Consider the following 25,797-nt stretch of genomic DNA (forward strand, 5'->3'; position numbering starts at 1 on the left):
AGAATGTTTCAGTCACTTTGAGTTTAAATGGTTAAACGCTGGCAGCAATTTTATTGTCTCACTCATCTTTTACTTTTATCAAATGATATAGCCTGTATTAAATGGTAAATGTAGCAAGAAAATATGGTATCTTGTTTTCTTATTGAACAACTATAACTTTTCTAGAGTTTTTACTGCTAAAAGATGAGAAGGCAGACAAAATGATTTTTCTGAAATATTTTACCCTCAGCCATGAACCTAGCAGTCAGGTGCCAGTGAAATTTGCTCCCTAAGAAAGCTGCAGTTATATCTGTATCAAAATTGAATGTGTAATTCTGGTCACTCAGTGATAGCCATGAGTCAAGTATGAATAGTGATTTTTTTCATTTAGATATTAATTTCCATTAGGATTTAACAAGACTGAAAAAAAGTACATTTTACCTGGAGGCTGGAGGTGAGAAGGATATACAGAATAATCGTGTAACTTCTTTGCCTATAATTTTGAATGTAATGATAAAACTTAAGCTGAGGCCCATTCCCAAAAGTGCTTGATAACCATACAGATATGGTAGGATTTTACTTTATGCAAGAGTAACTGCCACATGAACCTAACCTTAGCATGTGAAGTTGGTTATTTAGCCATTTTGAAAATTCAAATCTGTATACTTTAGATATCTTAGTTGTGATCTAAGCTATTTTCATTTTTGAAAAACAGAGAAAACAAATCCCTTCCAGTAGTACAGTGGGGGAAGGAGGGAGTCTCCGGCCCCCCTTCTCCCCCTCCACCCTGGAGACATTGGTAATGATATCTGGAGACTTTTTTGGTTGTCACAACTGGGAGAATGCTATGGGCATTTAGTGGGTAGAGGCCAGGGATGCTGCTAAATATCCTACGATCATAGTACCACCTCCTACAACAAAGGCTGATCTGGACCAAAGTATAGTAATGTTGAGGTTGAGAAACCCCTTCAGTAGGAGGAAGATAACAAATACCTCACATGTTAATTTTCAGGCTGGTCTCATAAAAACACAAAGTGACTTATAAATAATAGTTTATAAATAAAATTGCTTCCTACTGATTAATATAAGATTATTATTTTATATGTAAAATTTTATTTGTAAAACAGTTGTTTATTTTCAGAAATTATGAAGGTCAGTAAATCATTTAACAAATATTTATTGAATGCCTGCGATGTGCATGGTAGCCATTCTAGGCTCTGAGGATGCAGCAGTGAACAAAACGAAGTTCCTGAATTAAAGAGCTTACATTCTAATTGGGGGAGACAGGCAATAAACAAATATATGGTATACAAGATTAGTATTATGAAGTGTAATAAAGGTGAGTAAGGGATAGAAAGTAATGATTGATTATATAGTCAAGGAAGGCCTTTCTCATAGTGACACTTGAGCAGAGACCTGGAGCTCAAGCATGTCACTGATATTGGGAGGAAGAGCATTTCAGTGAGAGGAAAGAACCAATGCCAAGACTGTGAGGTGGGAGCATGCTTCACATTTTTAAGGAAGAATAAGGAGGCCAGTGTATCTTGAGTGGAGTGAGTTAGGGAGAGAGTTGTAAGAGATGAATTGAGAGCAGTGAGGGCTGGGATTGAAGGTGAGACTTTGTTTTGTCAGGATGTTTCGTGGTTGGGACTTTGGAAGCTTTTGAAAGTTTTTTAGCAAAATTACACAAACTCATTTACATTAGAGAAAGAAACCTGATTGCTAGGAAGAATAAATTTAGGGACAGTCATGGCAGCAAGAAGACCAGTTACTAGACTGTTAAAATATAGTCCAAACAAGATGATTTGGAGAGTAGTGGAAGTGTTGAGAAGTGGTGCATTATAGTTTAAGAGCTGACAGGATTTAGTGTTGATTTGGATGTGGGGTATGAGATAGAAAGTGACAAGTAGAGGATGATTACAAGGTTTTATGTCATGAACAACTGGAAGAATAGAGATGTCATTTACTGAGATGGAGAAGTTTGGAGGAAGAGTAAGTTTTAGGAAAAAGTTAAAAGATTTTGGTTCTATTGAGGTGCCTATTTGATATCCAAGAAGAGATGTTGTTAAGTAGACAGATATGGGAATCTGGATTTCAGTAGAGTGGTCTGAGCTAGATATATAAATTTGGGACCTTTAGGTGTAAAGATGGTATTTAAAGCCATGGGACCTGATAGGAGATTTTCTAGGGAGTAAGTATAGCTAGATAAGAAAGGAGGTCTTAAGACTAAGCCTGGAATACTCTTAAATTTTAGAAGACAGAAAGATGAGGAGGAAACAGAAAGGTGACTAAGCAGGAGTACCCGGTGAAACCAGGGAGCACTGGTGAAAGAGAGCATCAAGGAAGTTGACGGGGGCTTCCCTGGTGGCGCAGTGGTTGAGAGTCCGCCTGCCGATGCAGGGGACACGGGTTCGTGCCCCGGTCCGGGAAGATCCCACATGCCGCGGAGCGGCTGGGCCTTGAGCCATGGCCGCTGGGCCTGTGTGTCCGGAGCCTGTGCCCCGCAGCGGGAGAGTCCATAACAGTGAGAGGCCCGCGTACAGAAAAAAAAAAAAAAAAAAAAAGAAAGTTGATGGTATATATTGAAGGAGAAATTATAACAATGTAGTGTGGACTGTAAACAAGTAGGAAGTCAAGTGAAGGTACTGGAGGAAGGCATTGATGGACAGTGAAATGGTGGTTGAGTCAACAGATTGGAGGTTCATTGAGGTTGCAGTGTGTCTGTTTATTTTGCATGTTTGGTAGGGGGGTTATTTGACTTTTTTTTTCCTGGTAATTGTAGGATGTTTTAGATTTGAGTCCTTTTATGATTATGTATGTTGTAAATATCTTTTCTGTAGCTAAATTTTTTACTCTCTTAATGCTATTTTTTGATGAACAGAAGTTTTAACTTTACTCCAACTTACCAGTCTTTTCCTTTTTAGTTAGTGCTTTTGGGGTTCAATTTCAGAAGTATTTTTCTATCCTAAATCATCAATATAATTCTCCTATATTGTCTTCCAAGTATTATATTTTTTATATTTCCACCTGGAATTGATTTTTATAATGCTTATGAGGTAGGAGTTAGGATTTCATTTTTTTCATAGATGGATATCCAATTGATTTAGCACCATTTATTGAAAAGATAATTCCACTCTGCTCTGCAATACCATCTTTGTGATAAACCAAGAGCCATATATGTGTGTATCTGTTTCTGCTTTTTTTTTCTAGTCCATTAGTCTATCTTTGTGGTTGCACCATACTGTTACAACTGTAGTTTTATAATAAATCTTGCTATCCAGTGTAAGAGTGTTTTTCTGCCTTTTTTTTTCATTATTATTGCTCCCATCAGGAGCCTTTTTAGACACTTTCTCTTCTTTTCTCTATGAAGTTAAATACTAAGGAATAAGATTTTGTCAGGTAGGATTGATTTGTGGACAGCCACAAATCACTGTAATAGCTAAATTTTTTTTTCCTCCAAGAACCAATTTTCTCCCTCCTGGGGGCGATACTGCCCCTACTGATAATGCATGCAGTAGAGCAGATCCTCTTCCTTGTTCTTTTTATATAGGAGTGGTATGCTATCCTTTGCTTTTGTCTTTCTCAGTGAAATTTAGAAACAGCCTACTTAGCAATTTACAAATCAAAACAAAGTAAAAAACTCCTACCAGTATATAACAGTATATACTCTACTGGTGGGGGAATTTTATTGGGATTGTATTAATTCTATACATCAGTTTGGTTAGTTGACATCTGTACCTTACTGAGTTTCCTGATCATAAGCATAGTATAGCAGCAAGAAGAAGCTGGAAACATGGGTAGTCCTATGATCATGAGTGAGTAGTTAAAACTTTTCCTGAAAAGAATATTCACACATTTACCAGTGAGTCCTAGCTCTATCATATATGAAAGGAAACAGTAATTCCAGTCTTATGCATACTCTTCAAAACACTAGAAAAAGAGGAAACTCCCCAACTCATTTTATGTGTATAGCATATGTTGGGTATATCCTATTAAGGACAATAAGAGAATGTAAGGAAATTAGTCTGATTATGAACATAGAGAAACAACCCCTAAACAAAATTTTAGCAAACTGAATCTGGTCATATATAACCAGCTTGATCAAGTTGAGTTTATCTTAGGAATGAAAGGTGGCTTTTACACTAGAAAATCAGTCAGTATACTTTATCAATTGACAGATTAGGGGGAAAAAACCCCAGATGTCTGGAGACTGTATGTATTAGTGTGTGAAGACAAAGATAAAATTCAGCCTCCATTCATGTTATAAACTCTTAGCAAACTAGAACTAGAGAACTTTTTTAGTGAGATAAAAGGTTCCAAAACAACCAAAAACCACACACAGAACCCAACACAATAGCTGTAGCATGCTTAATGATGAAATGTTGACCTTTCTCCCTCCAAGTTGAGGGACAAGGTGTTGATGCCTGCTGCGCCCCCATTGCCATTGTTATTAAATATAGTCCTAGGAATTCTAGTCCATGCAGTGAGGCAAGGGGAAGAAAGAGACGGTATAACTGCTGAAATGAAGAAAACCGTCATTACTCTTAGATGGTATGATCATGTAAATAACTTATCTGTAGATTCTTTGGAATTTTTAAGAAAGTTTAAGAAGTGTGACTATAAAACAATATTTTAAAAAATCAGTTTTATTTCTATATGCTAGCAAACAATGCTTTAGACAATGAAATTAACAGCAGAACCATTTATAATAGAATCAAGAAACAGGAATTAAATCTGACTTTGAAAAGCACAAGACCTCTAGGGGAAAATTGTGACTCTTAGTGGAGAGAATATATCATATGTGTGTGTATGTCTGAGTATGTTGTAACTCGAAATCTAATTTAAAAATTTTTATGGAAATACAAATTACAGTTGACCTTGGAACAATACACATTTGAACTGTGCAGATCCACTTATATGCGGTTATTTTCAGTAGTAAATACTCCAGTAGTACAGGATCGATGGTTGGTTGAATCCGCTGATGCTGAGGAACCGTGGATACTGAGGGCCTGCTATAAGATATAGGCAGATTAACACCCGCCTTGTTCAAGGGTCAGCTGTATCTAGAATAACCAATACATTCCTTTTTTTACATTGAAGTGTAGTTGATTTACAATATTATGTTATTTTCAGGTATAAAACATAGTGATTCAATATTTTATAGATTATACTCCATTTAAATTTATTACAAAACAAAGGCTGTATTTCCCTGTGCTGTACAATATATCTTTGTTGCTTATCTGTTTTATACTTAGTAGTTTGTGTCTCTTAATCCCATACCAAGATATTCTTGAAAAAGAACAAGTTGGGATGAGTTGGCCTACTAGGTATGGAGAGTTATTACAAAGCCATAGTAACTAAGATGTGCTCACTAGTATGGGGATAAACAAACCAAGAGAACAGGATAAAGAGCCCACATCAGACTCAGGCATGTATGGACACTTGACCTCTGATCCCTGAGGAAAGGATAGCTTTTTAAATAAACCGTCCCGGGACAATTGAGTATTCATATAGTAAAAGTAAATTCAGAACCCTGTATTTCACAGTGCACAAACATCAATTCCAGGTGGATTAGTGAGCTAAATGTGAAATGCAAAGCTATAAAGCTTTTAAAGGCTTTAGAAGGCAATATAGGAGAATGTCATCATTACGTCAGGGTTGAGAAAGATTTCTTAAACAGGAAATAAAAAGCAATAAAAGAAAAGATTGATAAATTGGACTACATTAAAATTAAGAATTTCGGATTATCCAAAGATGCCGTAAAGAAAATGAAAAAGTAGACTCAGAGTAGGAAAAGATATTTGTAATATGCAACTGAAAATAGTAGTATCGAAAATGTCTGAAGAACGAATCAGTAACCTTTCTCTTTAAGGTAGGGATGCGGGAGAGGATGTGATGGGGAAGAAATGCACTGAGGAAAGCATCTGCATGTTTTCAAATGTTTGCATTCTTTTCTCTAAACTGAACTTATGTTTTATGCATTTATCTATATATAAGCACATTTCTTAACCAAAAAATGGAAAGGAATGAAAACGATAAAGAAATACAGTTACTGTATTAGTTTTCTAGGGCGACATAAAATACCACAGACTGGGGGCATAAACGACAGAAACTCATTTTCTCACAGTTCTGGAGGCTGGAAGTCTAAGATCAGGATGTTGGCAGGTTTGGTTTCTCTGGAGGCTTCTCTCCTGGCTTGCAGATGGCACCTTGTTGCTGTGTCTTCGCATGTGCTTGAGCATCCGTGGTGTTGCTTTGTGTTTCTGAGTTTCCTCTTCTTATAAGGATACCAGTCAGATTGGATTAATGTCCACCCTAAGGGCCCCATTTTTCTTGATCTCCTCTTTAAAGGCCCTCTCTCCAAATACTCTCACATTCTGAAGTGCTGGGGTGAGGGTGGGGTTAGGGCTTCCACGTACGAATTTCTGGAGAGACACAATTCAGCCATAATAACACTGATTATGTCATAAAGATTTGAATAGCAAATGGATGCTTGTGATTTAGATAAAATTTCCCAAGCCAGTTTTTGGATTCAAAAAGTGCTAGATCTAAAAAAAAAAAAAATCTAAGATAGAAGTAAAGATGTTGTGCTCTGGAGAAGTATGTTAAATGACTCAAAATATGGATTTAGTACTGATGTTAATTATGTGTATGTAAAGTTGGGATGTATTTTTTTGAAAATATAAGAGTGATAAAAAGCAATTTCTGAATTAATTTACTGTTTTACACAAGTACTCTCTAACATAAATGTATACCTAAGTGAATAAATGTAATTTTAAGTAGATCTTTTAGTCTCATCTTCATCCCTAACATGTATAAATTCTAGTGGACAAAAAAGTTTTTTAATCTTTTCACTGGGAGAAAAGAGGATGCATTTTATTTGGTCATATATGGCACAGATCTTCCTTGACTTACAGTGGGGTACATCCTGATAAACCCATTCTAAGTTGAAAATATCCAAAGTTGCACCATCTTAAAAGTTGGAAAATTGTAAAGTGAACAAAATTTACAAGTGAACCGTTGTAAATTGGGAACCATGTGTATTTTTATTAGGGTAAGCTCTACTATGACACAGTATGTTTATTCCTAAAATTTGCCCCACTGTGCAAAATCATGCGATGAAAACCATAGGGCTTATGGGAAAATGAAGACACAACACTCAAGAACTTTGTCAGTGACACTTAAAAGGGTTCCTAATAAAAATAGCAGCACAGTTTTATACATGTTAACTAGTTAAGAAATACGTAAATACTATAACAAACATTGCACTTTACCTTAGAAGAGACCTGAAATTTTCTTGTGGAAGTGGGCATCAGAAGGGTTGCGTTATGTGAGTTATTACGAAGTGATGGAAGGAGAGTCATATGAAATTGGAGGGAAAATTGTGATACCAGGTACGGATGAGTGTGGCTCATAAACACACATGACAAATTGAGTTAGCCGGTAGATGTTTGGGGGGGAGGTGTTTTGTGTATTCCTGTATGGCTTGGTTTAGCTGGGTGAAGTTTTTACTGTTCATCTTGGGTTTCTTGCGGATAAAATCACACATAAACACAAGAGTCTTGCTATGCTCAAATTGTTGTTTAATGTATCAGTCATGTTGGAACATATTTGTGTTTTCATACAGCATAATAGCAGAGTTTACTGTACTGAATTTTTAATATCATTCATAGCCCCATCTTTTCCTCTTTACATGTTTGGTAAAGATTTTGCATTAGGCTCTTTTTAGTGAAATTTTGAAATAGTCAAAACTAATATGTAACTGTTACATAACACCTTAAGTGTCTTGGTGAATTTTAAGTTTTCCCTGGCTAATAAACTGAGTGGTTTGGGTGTGGACTCAGAGTTTTGCTTAAGTCAGGTGGATGATCACTGTGCCACACAGAAAAGCATCAGTTCTTTTGTTTCAAACAAGATCATTATGTTCGGTGACCCCCCTGTTGCTGGTATTGCTACCAGGGTACCTTTAAGCCTTAACCTGAATCAGTATTAAAAGAGCATGTGGGTGGTTATGTTTTGGGGTCCTTCCCATTCGTTTGTTGCTTTTTATCCACTGTGGCTATTTTATTCCAAAGCTTAGTAACTACAGGTTTCCAGAAGTCTTTGTTCTTTCACTCTCTCTCCCTCGACTGGAATGGTCTGGCCAGACAAGGGAGAAAGAGCGAAAGAACAGTGAGGGTAAATGAAATGGCTTCTCCTGGTTTTCCTGACCTCCTGCCACAGTTTCTTTGGATCACTTTCAACACCCTCATTTTCATGCCCTAGGCTGGAAAATCAGTTTTCCCTCACAGCGTTTCCATTTCTCTCTCCTGTCTAGGCATTCCTTTATGTCTCTACTGTCCTCTGTGCACACATTCCTGTTAAAGTATATATCACATTGTTTTGGAGTTTTGCAGAGTTGGGCTCTCTCTCTGAATAAACTGCATACTTCTTGAGGGCACAGACCATCTCTTTATCCTTTTTAAATTTCTACTACATAGCTCAGTGCTTGGCAGTGGTAGTTGAGTGAGTGGATGGATGAATGAATGAGTTGGTCTTGCAGAGAGCTGTTCATGTGATCCTATTATTTGTGTTACCCCTCATTTTGACTAAAATACATAATCCCTAGGTATCTTGGCCATTTGAACTTTAATATTATGAATCAGACTTGTGCATTCAAGCTTTTTAGCAGTACCATAATAAAATTTCCTTTTGTTGAACCAGAGACTGTACACCATCTGTTTTGTTTTTGTTTTTTGATTTTTGGAGGGTTTTTTGTTTTGTTTTTGCTCCAAATAGTAAATGAGCATGGCTGATTTGCAACTTTAGGATTGAGGGGTTTTTATGACAATAGAGTAGTAAAATCCCATTTTTCAGCTTGCTACTATGAATTAAAAACAATTATTTTTGAAATTTTCAAATATTTATATGTTTATTAAGTGGAATAAACTAAAAAATGGGGAGAGTAGTTCTTTTAAGATAATAAGGGAAAATGTTATGGCTCAGTTCTTTATTATTGCAACTATTACTGCAAGTAATTTTTGAATTGTTTTTAAGATTTTCTTTTTCTTCTTATAGGACCTCTTTGTTGTTAGGCATGAATTGGCCATAATGAGACTAGCTGCCTTTATGGGCATTACAATGTTAGTTGGAATAACTGGACTCTTTTATACTCAACTAATTGGCATCATCACAGTAAGTATATTTTTAATGTAAAGTAATGTATTTGTGAACATATTCCCTAATTACGAACTTAATTCTAAAAAGTTATAGGAAGTTTAGAAATTAAAGAGGAAACTTATCCGTAGTCATTTATATATTTCCATTTCCGTATGCCTGTGTAATTTTAAAGTAGTTATAATCAGTGTACAGAGTGTACATATAATTTTGTATCCTGCTTTTAAAGATTAGATTAAAGTATTTTTATATGGCTACAGACATCATGTTTATAGTTTTTAATAGTTGGATATACTATTTAGTGAACATACCATATTTTAATTAATCATTTTTCTGTTGATCAGCATCTACTATGGAATCTTTTTTTTTCTAAATTACAGATAGCTCTTTGAACATCTCTTTTTCCTCTTTAAACTACTAACTTAAGGTAAATTCCAAAAAATGGAATGTTGCTGGTGGAAACATTTTATTAGTAATTAAACTTTTTTTTGAATGTATTTATTAGCCAAAGTGGATTTGTCACAACAGAAAAGATTTTAAAAATGAGAAGAATAACATTGGTTAAGTATTTAAAAGTTTGGAAATACACTGCATTGCAGAAGATGCAGAGTAAATAGGCTTTTTGGGGTGTTGTTGGCGGGGGTATAAATTGGTATAAACTTTTTGAAGCACAAATTGTCAATGTCTATCAAAATTTTAAATGCACAGCCCTTTTGACCAACCTCTAGACACTGTTTTTTCACATGTGTGTAAATAAGTATGTATATTAAAAAAGATCTTCATTGTTATATTGATATGTATATAGTGTATGAAAACTTAAGTGTTTGTAAGACTATATTCAGTGGGAAAAAAATGTAAGAAAATGCATCAAAACTTACTTTAAAGCAACAGTAATCAAGAAAATGTTGTACTGGCATAAGGATAGATGAAATAGAATTGAGAGTCCATAAATATACACATATATCTATGGTCAATCAGTTTTTCAGCAAGAGTAGCAAGACTATTCAATAGGGGAAAGAAAAGTATTTTCAACAAATACTGCTGGGACAGCTAGGTATCCACATGCAGAAGAATGAAGTTGGGCCCTTACCTCATACCATATATGTAAATTAACTCAAAATGGATCATAGGTCTAAATATAAGATCTAAAATTATAAAACTCCTAGAAGAAAACATAGGATTAGGCAATAGTAAGGATTAGGCAACAGTAGATCTTAGACTAGGAAATAATATCCTAGATATGAAACCAAAAGTGTAAATCAAGAAAGAAAAAAAAAGATAATTTGGACTTACTCAAAACTGTAAACTTTTGCACTTCAAAGGATGCTATCAAGAAAATGAAAGGACAGCTCACAGAATGCGAGAAAATATTTGCTAATCGTGTATCTGATAAGGGACTTGTATCTAGAATAGATAAAGAACTCTTAAACTCAGTAATAAGAAGGCAACCTAATTAAAGCATGGGGAAAGGATCTGAATGGACATTTCTTCCAAGAAGATACAAATGGACAATAAATACTACATGAAAAGATGCTCAACATCATTAGTCATCAGGGAAATGAAAATCAAAACCATAATTAGGTATCACTTCTCATGCACACTAGGAGGCTATAATAAAAAAAGATAATAACAGGGCTTCCCTGGTGGTGCAGTGGTTGAGAGTCCGCCTGCCAGTGCAGGAGACACGGGTTCGTGCCCCGGTCCGGGAAGATCCCACATGCCGTGGAGCAGCTGGGCCCGTGAGCCATGGCCGCTGAGCCTGCGCGTCCGGAGCCTGTGCTCCACAGTGGGAGAGGCCACAACAGTGAGAGGCCCGCGTAACGCAAAAAAAAAAAAAAAAAAAAAAGATAATAACAAAGTTTGGTGAGGATGCAGAGGAAGCAGAACCCTCATGCACTACTAGTGGGAATGTAAAATGGTGCAGATACTTTACAAAATAGTCTGACCATTCTGTAAATAAACATGAGTTATGTTTTGATTCAGCAATTCCACGCCTAGGTATGTACCTAAGAGAAATGAAATGTATGTTCACATAAAAATTTGTACATGAAGATTTATAGCAGCATTAGTCATAATAGACCAAAACTCTCAGCAATCCAGATATCTATGAGCTGGTGAATGGATAAATACAAAATGTGGTATATATCCATAAAATGGAATATTATTTGGCCATAAGTAGAAGTGAAGTACTGATGCATGCAACACCATGGATGAACCTTGAGAGCATTATGCTAAGTGAAAGAAACCAGTCACAAAAGGTCACATATTTGTATGATTCCATTTATATGATATGTCCAGAATAGGCAAGTCTATAGAGACAAAGTAGATTAGTGGTTGTGTGGGGTTGGGGAGCTAGTGGGGGCTGGAGATAATGGCTAAAGGGTACACGGTTTCTTTCATAGGGTGATGAACATGTTCTAAAATTGATTGTGGTGATGGTTGTATGACTCTGTGAACATACTAAAAAACCATTGAATTGTGTACTTTAAATGGGTGAATTTTATGGTATATGAATTATATGTCAATAAAGCTGTTATCAAAAAAATATTTCTAGCATAAATTAAATGTTAATTTTATTCATTTGTTCACATTCATTCATTTATTTATTCATTTTATATATGGTTTCTTGATGTCCTTTGTTTTCTATTCAGGTGTTCTTTTCTCTTATGGTTTAACAAGAAATGTTAATAAAAACATTAACTTTCAAAAAAAAGAAATAATGAGGAGGTATCTCTCTCTCTATCCCTCTATCTATATGCAAAGACTATCTATGGAAAGACACATGAGATACTAATAATGGTACTGGCCTCTGAAGAAAACTGGAAGAATGCAGTCAGAAATGGAAGGAAAACATATTTATTGTGTAACCATTGTTTTAATATTTTGCAAGGTACTCATAATAACCTTTCCTCTCTAGATTTTATAGGAAGAATTTTAAACACACAGGAAATTTTAAAGAATCTTACAGTGAATCCTCAACCACAATTAACATTTTAGAGTATTTGTTTTATCTCACTTCAAATTATCCATCAATCCATTATATGTTGTAATATATATCAAAGTAATTTGCAGCATCAGATAGTTCACCACACAAATCATTAACTAGAGCTCAGTGCTTGTTTATGTTTTTGCCTTTGAGGCAAATTTTACATACAATGAAAGGCATAAATGCACACATGTGCAACCCAAACCCCTTTCACAATAGAGAATATTACCATCACCCTAGAAAGTTCCCTCATGCCTCTTATCAGTAAATCCATATCCTCTGCAGAGGCAGCAGTGATCTGTTTTTTTTTTCCCATCCATCACAGATTAGTATTGGTTATAGAATTTCATCTATACCCATTAATATGTCTTCTTTCTTTCAATGTAATGTTTTTTTTGATTCATCCATGTTGCATGTATTGATAATTTCTTTTTATTGCTGAGTAGTATTCCATTGTATGACTATACCACAGTTTGTTTATCCATTCTATTAAAAGACAACTGGTCTGGTTCCAGATTTTGATAATTATGAATAAAAATGCTGTGAACATTCTTGTTCAAGTCTTTTTGTGGAAACGTTTTCATTTTCTTGGGTAAATACCTAGGAGAAGAAATGCTGGTCACTTAAGACAGGTTTACCTTTTATTTCATAAGAAACTGCCAGGCCTTTTCCCCAAGTAACTGTATCATTTTGCACTCTCACCAACAATGTATGAGACTTCTGGTTGCTCCACATCCTCATCAACATTTATTGTTGTCAGTCTTTTTAATTGCAGCTGTTCTAGTAGGTTTTAATAGTATCTGGTTGTTTTAATTTGCATTTCCTTGATGACTAATGATATTGAACACTTCTTCATGTGCTTATTGGACATTCATGGATTGTATAATGTCTGTTTAAATATGTTTTTATTATTATTCAGTGGCTTGAAATATTTTCTAATATCTCTTGTGATTTATCTAATGATGATGATAAATAACATGATATTAATCACATTCCTGTGGATGAGAATAGGTCTTCCCCTAACATCTTTTTTCTCTGCTTTTATACTCATTCATAATTACTTTATAGCCTATTCATAAGTCAAGTCTAAATTGCCAGGTTATGCTTGCATTTTTGAATTTCCACTTTTGAATTTGCCCAAATCATTGGTATATATTTATATTTCCTGGAATGAAGTTTCTCTGATTTCCCCCAATTTCTTATGATTAATGACTGGAAATGGACGTTTGAGAGTGTTGCTGTTAAGACTACAAGTTACTTCTGAGAGCCATCAGAGGTTCATAGTTGAGGGTAACAGTTTCCTTCTCACCTAAGCAGAAAGTGGGGTTTGGCAGCAAAGGCTTCAAGATATTTTAAGAATTCCTATTCTCAAATTTTAGTATTCACTTCTGAGCTGGACATAAAGTTATTTGTAGTATTTGCTGGTTTTTAAAGGGTATATAATATCAGGTTCCTTTCTGACTATTCCGTACTACCAGTATGTTAATATTAATTTTCAAATTGCATGATTTTCTCTTTTGCTATAATATTGAACAACATTTCACCATTTTAAGACAGGGAGATTGGTTCTGATGTTGTGATATTTCTAAAACTGAGCAGAAACCACATTTGTTAAGTAATGCTCTCTCCCCAAGTCTCATCTCTTTCTGTATACATTTAGTACCCTCTCAGAACACTCTGTGCTAGACAGGTCTCATGTCTTTGGAAATTATACATTTGTGAAACATTTAAAAAGGAATGCAAGCATTAAGAGAGAGAATATATTCCATTTGTTAGTCCAACCTTTAGGCACTGTACTTCCTCTTGAATCTAAGTACTTAAAAAAAATTACAGTAAATTTCAATTCCATTTACCTGGGCTTTCATAGTGAACTTCAAGTTCCACTCTTTTTGAATGAAAAAAACATTTTTTTAAAGGTTTCCAGAATTCACTCCTCCCCACATTGATTTAAGGTTCTTTAGGGCTTAATTATTTGAAGTTGTTATGCATTCAGTATTTAATTTTAAATCTAATGAGTTATTAGTGTTTAAAAATAGTATTTAACATTAAAATTCAAATTTAAAATATAGATTTTGCTTCCTTTATAAAATATGCTTGCTGTTTCATTTTATGAAAAAATTAATACTGCCTACAGGGTATTTCACATCTGGACATGTTTTTGTCATAATCTGAATCCATGGATCTCTCTTTACAGTGTGAAAGAAGTGACGAATTTGTCAGTTAGCATAAGAAAGAAAAGGGGGAGAAAGAATCACAGTAAATTTAATTACTTCATTGATGTCTTCCTCCTTCCCCTACTCCTGCACCCCAAAGACCAAGAGGCATTTTGGGAAAACACTGGTGGGGGTATCATTTCATTATAGAAACTACGTAATTACATAGCTTGAATATAGGCCTGTTAGACAACAAACAAGCAAAACAAGTGCTATCTCTGTTTAGGTTTAGGTTGAGGTTTTGAGGAAGCAGTGTATTAATTTTCAGTCATTTTCCCCCATTATTTGTTCTTACTTGCAAAAATCATTTCTCTCCTGTATAAGAGGAAAAATCCCATCTTATTGATAGTAGAAGGTAACAGGATAATCATAGTAATGATAATCTGATGTCATTTTAGACCTAGTAAGAGCAGATTATCTGTGACGCAGATAAAATAATTACAAATTACTTAAATTTAAAAACAGTGGATTTCTAATCCCATTTCCAAGGTTAAAAGATCTCAACACAACCTGATGTTTCTATGGAACAGACTAATCTTAAACCCAGTTTTAAAGGATTACCTTTGATTATTTTTAGATTTAATTTTAAACAAGATTTAACTATATATACTTGTTCCTTTTTACTAAAATTAATACTGAAGTTAAAGTGTTTTCAAAGTCTGCTTTGAAGCATTATTTAGTTAGGGAACAGATTATTCTAATTATTCCTTACTTAGACCGTTTAGCCTTTTTGTTTGTTTCTGAATGAAATGGATAGTGATGTTGTCATTATTGTAACTGATGTCAGAATTTCTTATTGAGCAGTAGTTCACACACAGCCAAGAATAATGTCCATTCTGATGAGCACCAACACTGAGAGTGCTGGGTGATTGTATTAGTCATGTTTTGAGTTGCTGGGCTTGCAGAGAGTTAATCAAGAAGCTCTGTAACAGCTGGTACAGCGCCTTCTGGTGAGGGTCTGACAGTGAGCTATTGTATACCATGACACTGCTCTGACAGTTTATCTAAATTTTGTATACAAGCATTTTTGTTTTCAGGGCACCGTGGAGTTTGTGTAAAAGCTTAAGCTTTTGATGGCGTCTCTGGAGCTTAGTGCTTTTCTCAGTTGTGGTGAGATTGAGGGTGGGGTGGGGAAGATATATTTAGTTGAAATTTTGTAAAAGGCTTTAAATTCTCAAAGAAAAATTGAGCTTTTTATATTTGGTCTCACAGGTAACTATTGTTGGACGCTACTTGAATTACTAAAGATAGCTTAAAGCAAAGCTTTTCAAAATAAAGGGAGAAAATGTTTTCCCCCCTAAATACTGGCTCGTGATTACCTAAATAAATATAGACAGAATCACAGATGCAGGAGTGACTTAATTTTAACTTGATTATGTTATACAATGAAAAGTATCTTGTGTTCAAAATGTTAAATTAGTTTAAGTGGGATTATCTATTAAATAACATTCTTATTAATCAGATGATTAGTGGACTTACCTGCCTTTTAACATGTACCTAGAAATGTAGTCCTGAGATTATTAATCCTTATAATGAAATTTTGCTAAGTATCCCCTGAATCAGTGTGGTGAATTAACAGCATTCGGTATAGTCTCTGTACAAATTATGTTTGGTTTACTCAACTCCAAATCAGCATTGCAAATATGGAAATCATTGCTAATTATGCTGAACCCAGCTCACTTACATTTCTGTAAAGGGAGCTCTGTACAACATTTTGTTTTCCTTTCTGAATTATGTTTTCATTTAATAAAAACAAAATATATTTTTAATACAGTATTTCTAATTATAATATTACGGGAAATATCTTCTCTTGTAGCTTTTTTAAAACCTAGAAAAATCATTAAAATTTAAATTGTTACTTCTTATATGATTTTAATGTCATATTCTAATATTGGCTATAATATTTCTTTGAAGTTTGGATACCGTAGAGAACTTTATAGAAACTAGGTTCCTCCTCGCCAAGGAATTAGTTTAAATACATACTGTGTTACATTGTATAGTAATAGGAAAGCTTTCTTTCTAAAAATTCCTGCTAGCATCGTAATTATTACATGTGGAAGTGGATTGCTCTTTAGCATAAACATGTTCCTATGTGAAAATGTGTTTATTTTGCATCCTCTCTCTTTACTCAATGTAATAAACTTCTTGAAAGTAATTTAAAACAACTTAAATCTATTTCTATAGATTTTTTTCAATAGAAATAGTGCATTTTAATTTTCTTAAAACATGATGAACAGCTTGAGTGATTAAATAGATGCTTTTTTTTTGGTAAGGAAGCTAAACATTTATGAGTTGTACTTGCTGTTTTTCCCATTTTATTGTTCACGTTCTGAATCCACGTGAATTTTTAATCTGAATTTACAACTTTATAGGATTGGAGAAAACAGTGAATTTTATATTTATAGTTAACTTTTAGATCTTTTTCCACAGTGATTCATATGCTTCTCTCTGTCACAGTCTATCACTATATTAATTACTTCTCAAATTCCAGCCAAAGGGGCACATTAGCCCATCTTACTTCTACTGATAACGAAAAATCTTATGAAAGTGTAGTTTTGTACTAAAAATGTAAGAGTAGTTGACCTTGATTTGATTGTTGATTGCAAGCGTAAGTTTTCAGCTGTTTCTAAATAGTGTATGGCTTATTTATATATGTTATTGTATATAATCCTCCTCTCTGGCATCCTCGGTATATTCCTGTATAATTATTTCTTGTATGTTTAACTACTTTCACTAGACTGTAAGCTCCTTGTTGCTAAGGACTGTGTCATAATATGTACTTAGTAAATTTTTGATAGACAATAAATGAGTAAATGAATCATGTTTTATGTACTTAGTACTTATTTTTTCAACTAGATTATAAGCCCTTTGTGGACATTGGATTTTATCTGTGTAGTCTCCTACAGTCCATGTCATTTTATCTTTGATTATAAAAACCACTTTTTTGTTTAAACATAAATTTTTCTAGTTACATTCTAAGGTAATTAAGATAGCTCCAAACCCTACAATAAAAACTTAGGCCTGTCATTTATTGAGGAGTTATTAAGGGCTCTAACATATTAACTCATTTAATTTCTACAAAAACCTATGAGGTAAATAGTAGTATTTGAAAATTGAGATACAGAATTTTAGTAACTTTCTTAAGGTTTTATACAGCCAGAAAATGGCTTGATGAAGAGGAGTATGGGAATTATGTTGGAAAGAAATGTTTTAAGTGGCTATAAAAGTAACATCTAGGGCTTCCCTGGTGGCACAGTGGTTGAGAATCTGCCTGCCAATGCAGGGGATATGGGTTTGAGCCCTGGTCTGGGAAGATCCCACATGCCGCGGAGCAACTAGGCCCGTGAGCCACAACTACTGAGCCTGCGCATCTGGAGCCTGTGCTTCGTAACAAGAGAGGCCGCGATAGTGAGAGGCCCGCGCACTGCGATGAAGAGTAGCCCCCGCTCCCCGCAACTAGAGAAAGCCCTTGCACAGAAACGAAGACCCAACACACCCAAAAATAAATAAATAAATACATTTATAAAAAAAAAAAAAAAAAGTAACATCTACTACCTTCTCAGTTTGGTTTCATGATTGATTAAATGTCTATGTTAACTTAAGATCTCTAATAAAAGATGTAGCTGGTCCTTTGTTGGAGATGGATGCTTATGAACCATTTCTTTCAAGTGAGTAATAAAGTAGTGAGTTCTGGCTTCAAAGGAGGAGAGAGAGCTAAGGTTAACAGAAAGTTTTCTCTCTTTGGATTGAAAAAAATTAAAGATAAGGAATCATGTTATTTCTGTCCATGTTCAATTAGTTTAGTGCTGCAAACATATATTGAGTACCCACTTTGAATAATTTGTGCTGTTCGGTGCTATGAAAGATACAAAGTTAAATGAGTTGCTCTCTGTATGTTGAGCAGAAATTCTAGGAAGTCAACCAAAAGTCTATTTTAGAATTAGCAGAAATCAGTAGTAGACAAAACAGGTATATAATCTCTAGTTGTGATAAACTTTCCTTAATAGTGTTTTTTACTCCAGGTTAAATCAGCAGAGTCATTGAATCAGGTATGTGCAGTAGAGTTTAAAGCATCAACAAGACCTATGATAAGACTAAAGAGTGCAGGCGATCCTTGAGGTTAGATTGAACTGTCTTCAAGGAGACTTTCTGATAGAATGTTCTTACTTTCCTTAGATCTTCAGTTTGACAGATCTGGAAACTCCATTTTGAAAATGTTTCCAGGGTTAATCAGGCCCAGAAGCAGTGACTCTACTTCTAGACTCAAAAGTGATAGTCATATAAACCAGGTTGACTATTTATTCCCTTATGTATGATTGTCAGGTACCAAAGGACTCTGCAGTATATTCTTTCTCCTGTACAACAACATATATGGCAAAGTGTTGCTTTGTGAGAATGAACTCAAAGCAGAATGAGTTAGTTGGATGGATTGTATCATCAAGCTGTCTATTCCAAGAGGACTAGATTCTCAGGTCTGTTAACCAGGAAACGTCTGGTGATAAATTCTTGCTCTTTGCCTCTCACTTCCCCCCCTCAATTTTTCCAATAGGCAATGAATACCTCCCTCTCCCTTCCTATTAGAAACTTTTTTTTCCATTCCAGTTATAATCTTATTAGTTGAGATACAGTTTTCTTTTAAGTCAAACATATTTCCTTAGACTGAACCTGAAAGATCATTTCTTAGAGTAAGATGAGCCGTCCGGAGAAGATAAAGTATAGTTGATAAAATACTTGAGCCCTATATTTCTGTAAGTCTTTCTTGTTTCTAGTTTATTCTTTTTTTTAGAAGATAAACTTCCGGTTTTTAAAATAGGAAAGCATTCTCATTTATCTCAGTTATTCAGACTGGCAGAAGTCTTGGATATTTTGATCATTAGACCATAATCAAGACATAAATATTTCTTTGGAAATAAAAAAAAATTTCTTTTGGAAATACAATCTTTGATTGTAGATAATACAATAAAAATGTCTCTCTTATCATTCCTTGAAGAGTGAGTTTTTCTAGATAGCTGTTTTACATATAACTAAGAATTTATAAAATATACTCCATGAAGATAGCAATTACCTTTTTGGTCATTTTTGTGATAGTCACTAAAGGTATTGAGTCTTTTATGTTGAATGGAATTAGCTGCACTAAAATCTATTTTAAATATTTTTAGTTTTTTTTTCATGTGTGAAATATTCCACAATTCCCTGCTTAATAAAACAAAACAAAAAGTTTATTAAACCTAGTTTGGCACTTGGAAATAACTTATGGTTGTCAATATTCCTGCCAGTAGTAACCTCTCTTCTCTTCTAGTTTGCTGTTTCTATTGTGCATATAAATATGATAGCATGATAACTTGTGTTGCCCTGAGTATGCTGTATAAATGCCAGTGCAAAAACTTTGTGACATGTTTGGCTGTTCTTTTTTCTTATAATAGTACTCTGGATAGCTGAGAGATAAGCATTTGCCATTTCTAGAGGAAAAAAATAGTCTTTTTTGGCTGGCCTCACAAATCCTGTTCATAAAGTCATGGTAAACATCACATCCTTTGATTGAATGACAATCTGTTTATGATGACTTGAAAGGTAGTGTTCCTCGTATTTCTTGAACCAGATTCTAGAAGGATGTCAAAAGCACTTGAAAATAAGAGCTTTTCCCATATGAAGTCTAAATTCAAAGTCCTTAAAATTGATTATTTTATTGTCACAAATATATTCCTCAAAGTTATAATCGAGTTGTAAGTTTCTGCACAGTAAAAATATCCTGTAACATTGGCTAGTTCTAGTAGTCTAACCTTGTAATTGCCTTCCTTATCCTGAAATAGTTTCCACTTTTAAGTGTTATCTACACCTGCAATTTGGGGCCATTTATATCCCTTTACTGATAACACTTTTAAATTTCTTTCCTGTCTTTTCCTTTGTATTTTTGTGCAAGCTATCTTAATTGTTTTGGAATAACCTGTCACCATCAGTTCTAATACACCATTTAAATTACTTCCTTCACTTTTTTTTTCTGACATGGAACCAGAACCCCAGCTTTCCTCTAAGTCTTTAATAAATTTTTTATGTATTTGCAGACTGTGTTTTCACAAAGTAAAACATTATTTTGAGGAAATTATGCAACAGAACCGGGAAAGGTTAATTATAAATAGAATTGTCATTGGAAACCATGAATTTCAGAAAATGCTAGGAAATTAGTGAATATAGAGTGACTAATCTATAGCCTCCTCACAGATTCCTGGGAAATCTGGAAATGAAACTCTGTTATTAGTTACTAGTCACCTAAAAAATGATAGATTTGTTTTCCTGTATGTGGGCCAACTGTAGTTAGACAGCTGTTCATACATAAGAATTTAATGTTCTGAGCCATTCGTGTAACTTCTTTAAAGAATTTTTTGAAATAAAGGTGCTTTTCAGTAGTATTATTGGAAGAGAGTTCTATAGCTAAAGAAGTTCGTGCAATTGGAGTTGCAGCCACAAATATTTGCATGAATAGTACTGCTTAATAACTGCAGTCCACCTGCTATATCTGAGGAAGCTAATAACGGAAAGGATAAAAGGAGGAAGACTTTTTTGTATATTTAAAAGAATATTTTCTTCTGTACAACTTAAAAGTATATTTAAAATGTAAATATATATCTAAAATAAGATTATATAATTTGTGTTTTGATTATTTGGATATTCCTCATCATCACTGTTTCTCAGTCTAATGATAGGTCTTCCATTAACATGAATTAGACTAGCATGTCTAGAAGCTTTCTTCTCTTTATTGAGTTGTTTTTCTTATATATTTGTGTTAACAGCTTTATAGAAAACACATAATGAGAAATTGCATTATTATGAAGGGACTGGTTTTTCTCTTGAAAAAAAAAAAAGAAAACAGTTTTTTACCAAATAACAGTAATCAGTTAGCTTTCCTTTTCAGAGTAATAAATGTTGTAGTATGGCAAAGGCATACATTGCCTTGTTGAATTTGGCTTTGTTTACAGAAATCCATAACCAGTAGCACTCTTTGGCTCTTGACAGTTTTCTGTTCAATAGTGTCTTTCATTTATCATTTTGGTATTTATTTTTTAATGCATATTTAATGACAGTTGAATTAAATATAGACTTTTAAAAGAATTATCAAGAAGGCAAGTGTAATAAAAGGTTATTTTTTAATGAAGTGAGACTCCTACAATTTGGGGGGGGGTGTAATTGAATAAATTGGTTTTTTTTAGCACAACATAATGTTGATTCTGTTTTTCCAAGGGAATTTCAGCAATGTACATAGATAATTTAAAATTCTTTTTTTAACATCTTTATTGAAGTATAATTGCTTTACAATGGCGTGTTAGTTTCCGCTTTATAACAAAGTGAATCAGCTGTATGTATACATATATCCCCATATCCCCTCTTGCGTCTCCCTCCCACCCTCCCTATCCCACCCCTCTAGGTGGTCACAAAGCACCGAGCTGATCTCCCTGTGCTATGCGACTGCTTCCCACTAGCTAGCTATTTTACATTTGGTAGTGTATATCTGTCCTTATATACACTACCACTCTCACTTTGTCCCAGCTTAGTACCCATATATAAACTTTTTATATCTTTAGAATATTCTCCGAATATGATTAAAAACATCATGAAATAGATATAGAATCAACCCTTGATAACTGTTATATCTGAGTATTTTTTTTGATTTTTAATAGGATACAACATCTATTGAAAAGATGTCAAACTGTTGTGAAGAAATGTAAGTATAAAAGTGAAGTCTGTAGTGTTATTTAAAAATGCAAACAATTGGTTACATTTGAAAAATGTGTGCATGTAGTGGAAAGATAATATAATGATGGCTTTTTCTTGGTGCCTTTTCTAAGACCTGAGCTAGCAAGCATAATCCAGTCTTACAGTAGGGGTAGGGGTCTTGTAGCCGTGATAGTTTTCAAACAAAATAAGTACCGATCATTCTTGTTCCTTGTCCTACCAAAGTAAGTTAAATTATTTGTCCTGAAAATACATCAAAAGAGATTTGCTACTGTGTTGTTGACACACATTCTGTTAATCCTGAGATTCTCCTCTGCTTCAAAAGTTGCCCTAGGTTGATTGACGACACAGATACAGTATCTGCTATCCAGAGTTAAAACTCAGCTGCATGCCATAATGAAAGAAAAGCTGTATTTGTGATGCTGGGACACAATTCATCAGAGTCCAGTAATGGATCCCCAGCCAACCTGTATTGTTTTAGCTGACTGAAGTGCACCATGGGAGTGCTGTCTTTCACTAATAATGCTGTCTTCTGTAGATCGAGGCCCCGAAAGCCATGGCAGCAGACCTTCTCAGAAGTTTTTGGCACTCGTTGGAAGATCCTGTGGTTTATTCCTTTCAGGCAGAGGCAACCACTGCGAGTTCCCTACCACTTTGCCAATCACGTCTAAACAGATGGATGGTGGGCACAGATGGGTCCTCCATGCTGGAAATGCGTTACAGGTTTTCTGATAATAGAACTATGACAGTCTTCAAGTCAATTAAAATCCACCCACCAATCTTAAGCATCATAATGTGCCCCAGGCTTTATTTTAATAGTGATCTTGATCCTGTTGTGGGACTAATACATGATCTATATTTAAGTTTTAAAGCATGTTTACTTTCAGATTAGCTTTCCACAGGGATTTCTTTAAATGCTTTTGTTATTAAACTCAAAAGGCAGTGATTGGGATGAAATAATTGTACATAATTTCTTTTAGTACTGACAGTGTTACAGATTTTACTTTATGGGAAACTTCAGATGTTTATTTAAATTTTTCACCCTTAAGCAGTACTAACCAAATCTGAATTTCATTCTTTAGGTTTTACAAAAGTTGATACACCTTATATGTAAATTTTCTTTTTCAAATACAATTTTATGTTATACTTCCTTTTATATGTGCTGCAAGATTTTTTAAAATTTAGCATATAGGATTGAACAACAAAAAAACAAAAACAGCAGCAAAAAAGGACAGTGTTTTCTTAGAAGTAGCTTTCTAATGTTTTTTTTTTTCCCTTCACCAAAAACAAAATAAAAACACCACTAAAGTAAAACACCAACTACCTACCTTACTTTAAAGGAAAGATTACGTTTTTTTTCACATTACCTTTCCCATTTCTTTCCCCTGTACTGTTGTAATTATTGGTTTTTGTTAAAATATTTGCTCCAAGGGGAAATTTTTGACCAAACAGGCATGTGTTCCTATTTTACCCTAAGATTTTTATTAGCAAAAAGGGTAAAGAATTTGCAATAATTCCACTGATACCTTTTCTAGTGTAGTTATGTTAGAATGCGTATGTTTTTTAAATGCTAGTATAACTAGATAATATATAATGTATAGTATAAAGAAGAATATTGTGCTTTTAAAAAATATGTATACTTTTGTTTACCTACTAGTAGATCTAAAATTACACCTTGAAGGTTTTTATATAATAGATATTGGCCAACTAATATTGAAATTTTATTTATAGGAAGTTACTAGTAAAAGTAAGTAAATTTTGTGTACCTGTAATCACCCAGATTGAAATTAAATTTTAATTGACCAACTATAATCTGGATTGAGAGACCTTTTGTTAATAGCCAATGTTAGGAAATGACCTTAAAATGAGAAAATATAATAATCTATATTCATTATTAGCCTTATACAAATTTAAATTGCTAATTGTGATGGTCTCTTGGAAAGCATAGAATATTTGTGTGAGAAAAAATTTAGCATGGTTTGAAAAAAATTCAGTTAAAAATTTTTTTCCATTAGAATACTGCAAAATCCATACATCTTTAAAAAATAATTATGTGCTCAGCCTTTCCTTTGAAGAGAGGATTGAAGGGGTATCTAGTGTTCTTGGAGCATATCAATATTTTCTTTTTGGTTAGTTTTGGTAGCAAGGAGTCATACCTGAGAAATCATGAAACAGAAGGTTACCATTGTCAGCTAGTTAACTATACTGTGGTTATTTTTTAGAAATTATAAATATCTCCTAAAATAATAGAATAAGGTCTACTCAGAGATACAAGTACCATGTCTTTCATGTTCTGATTACAATGCTTTATTATTTAAAAACTTAGTGGCAGATGGAAATATTTATTGGTGCTGATAGGATTCATAGTAAATTTAATATAAGAAGTATATTTATAGAGCTTAATGAACCACAAAATTAGTACATATATTCATTCCAGGCAGATGGGTTGGGTTTTGACCAAATTTGGCCTGGTGACTGAACTGTTATAAGGAGTAATGTATAGATAATGTAGATAGATGTCAGTCAGATGCCTTATGCTGTATACATTCCTTTCAAATAAGGACATTGAGAAAACAGCAAAGCCAACTGAAGACCCCCTAAAGAGCTTTATGGACGTATTTATACTTCATATGGTAGCAGTAGCTACCTTGAAAGGTACCAGGGAGGTACTCAGTGCCAACCTCTGCCTCAGTAATGAGAATCAAGAGGTGGTCTCTTCCCACTCCAATGGTTTCTGGTTTTGGTTTTCTTAGGTTTCCCACTTCTAGGGCACCTCTTCCCACCTTTTTCTTTACCTTCCCTGATCCTGATCTCTCTGTACCTGATTTCTCTAAATTACTGGAATACAAACTAATGCACTAGGCAAGGCATATATTTATTTTTGTTTGAATGGTAGAAATGCTACATATCAATATATTTATGTAGGAATCTATATAAAGTATATCTATATATACTTATGCTGTAACTTTCAGTATTTCAAAGTTAGCACACCTAACTGGGTTTTATGATTCTTGTTAGACAACTTGAGAGAGAACACCTGGCACTTTCCTAGGGAGTCCATAAACTCTAGTGTGCTCTCTGCGCCCTCTTTTGGCTAATTGATGTAATTATACTGGCTCGAGATTTATTGCCCAAATGAAATGTATACCCAAATTCTGAACATTTCAGAGGTACAAACTTAAGGGAAGTCTATGTACAAAAATGTAAGGTTTTATGAAAATGAATGTGTTCCTATTTATGATTCTGATGTCTGGTTCATACATATATGACTACTTTGCTTCATTTATGTATATTCATATTATATTTTTTACTATCAGACAAATTTATATCAGATCAGGATAAATAAATATAAACCACTTCATGAATTTTATTTTGAACCTTATTTTGGCAAATTAAGTTCTTAGAATTAAAAAGTCATTACCTTAAAATTACCAATTTATTACAAAACAAATTTATCGTAGTTACAATGGCAAGCCAGTATCTAATGTGTTTTACTGAATATCTAAAAAATACATTCAGTTTTTTAATCCCAGTTTTGGAATGATTTTTTTTTTTTCTATACTTCTCTTCATTCTTTTTAACTTTCCTACTGTGAGTTAGAGCTGTAGCTTTAGTAGCCAATTTATTATATATTCTGGATAACCATGAAAATAACTAATGATGTCGAGCATTAGAAAATAATTATGAGCAGTGAGATTACTGATGTAATCTCTATATTGAATGAAGTATTTCCTT

General features: G+C 34.0%; 1 protein-coding gene across 2 annotated transcripts in view; it reads left to right on the forward strand.

Moving 5' to 3' along the window:
* The window catches only part of ZDHHC21 (zDHHC palmitoyltransferase 21), a 62,499-nt gene extending 37,176 nt beyond the window's left edge, over positions 1 to 25,323 (forward strand). Inside the window, exons 7-10 of one of the 2 annotated variants that reach the window (XR_014293457.1) lie at positions 9,037 to 9,153; positions 18,658 to 18,806; positions 22,008 to 22,051; positions 22,601 to 22,631. Coding sequence is in view for 1 of the 2 variants with exons in the window: in XM_082614495.1 (XP_082470621.1) it covers positions 9,037 to 9,153; positions 22,008 to 22,051; positions 22,601 to 22,733 (294 nt within the window). In the remaining variant the exon portion in view is untranslated. Of the gene's footprint in view, positions 1 to 9,036; positions 9,154 to 18,657; positions 18,807 to 22,007; positions 22,052 to 22,600 lie in introns of both variants that reach the window. The other variant, XM_082614495.1, reaches the window with a different exon arrangement.
* Positions 25,324 to 25,797: the final 474 nt, after the last annotated feature.

The sequence above is a fragment of the Mesoplodon mirus genome (genome assembly GCF_964341445.2).
Source record: "Mesoplodon mirus genome assembly, chromosome: 1".
NCBI classification, from domain to species: domain Eukaryota; kingdom Metazoa; phylum Chordata; class Mammalia; order Artiodactyla; family Ziphiidae; genus Mesoplodon; species Mesoplodon mirus.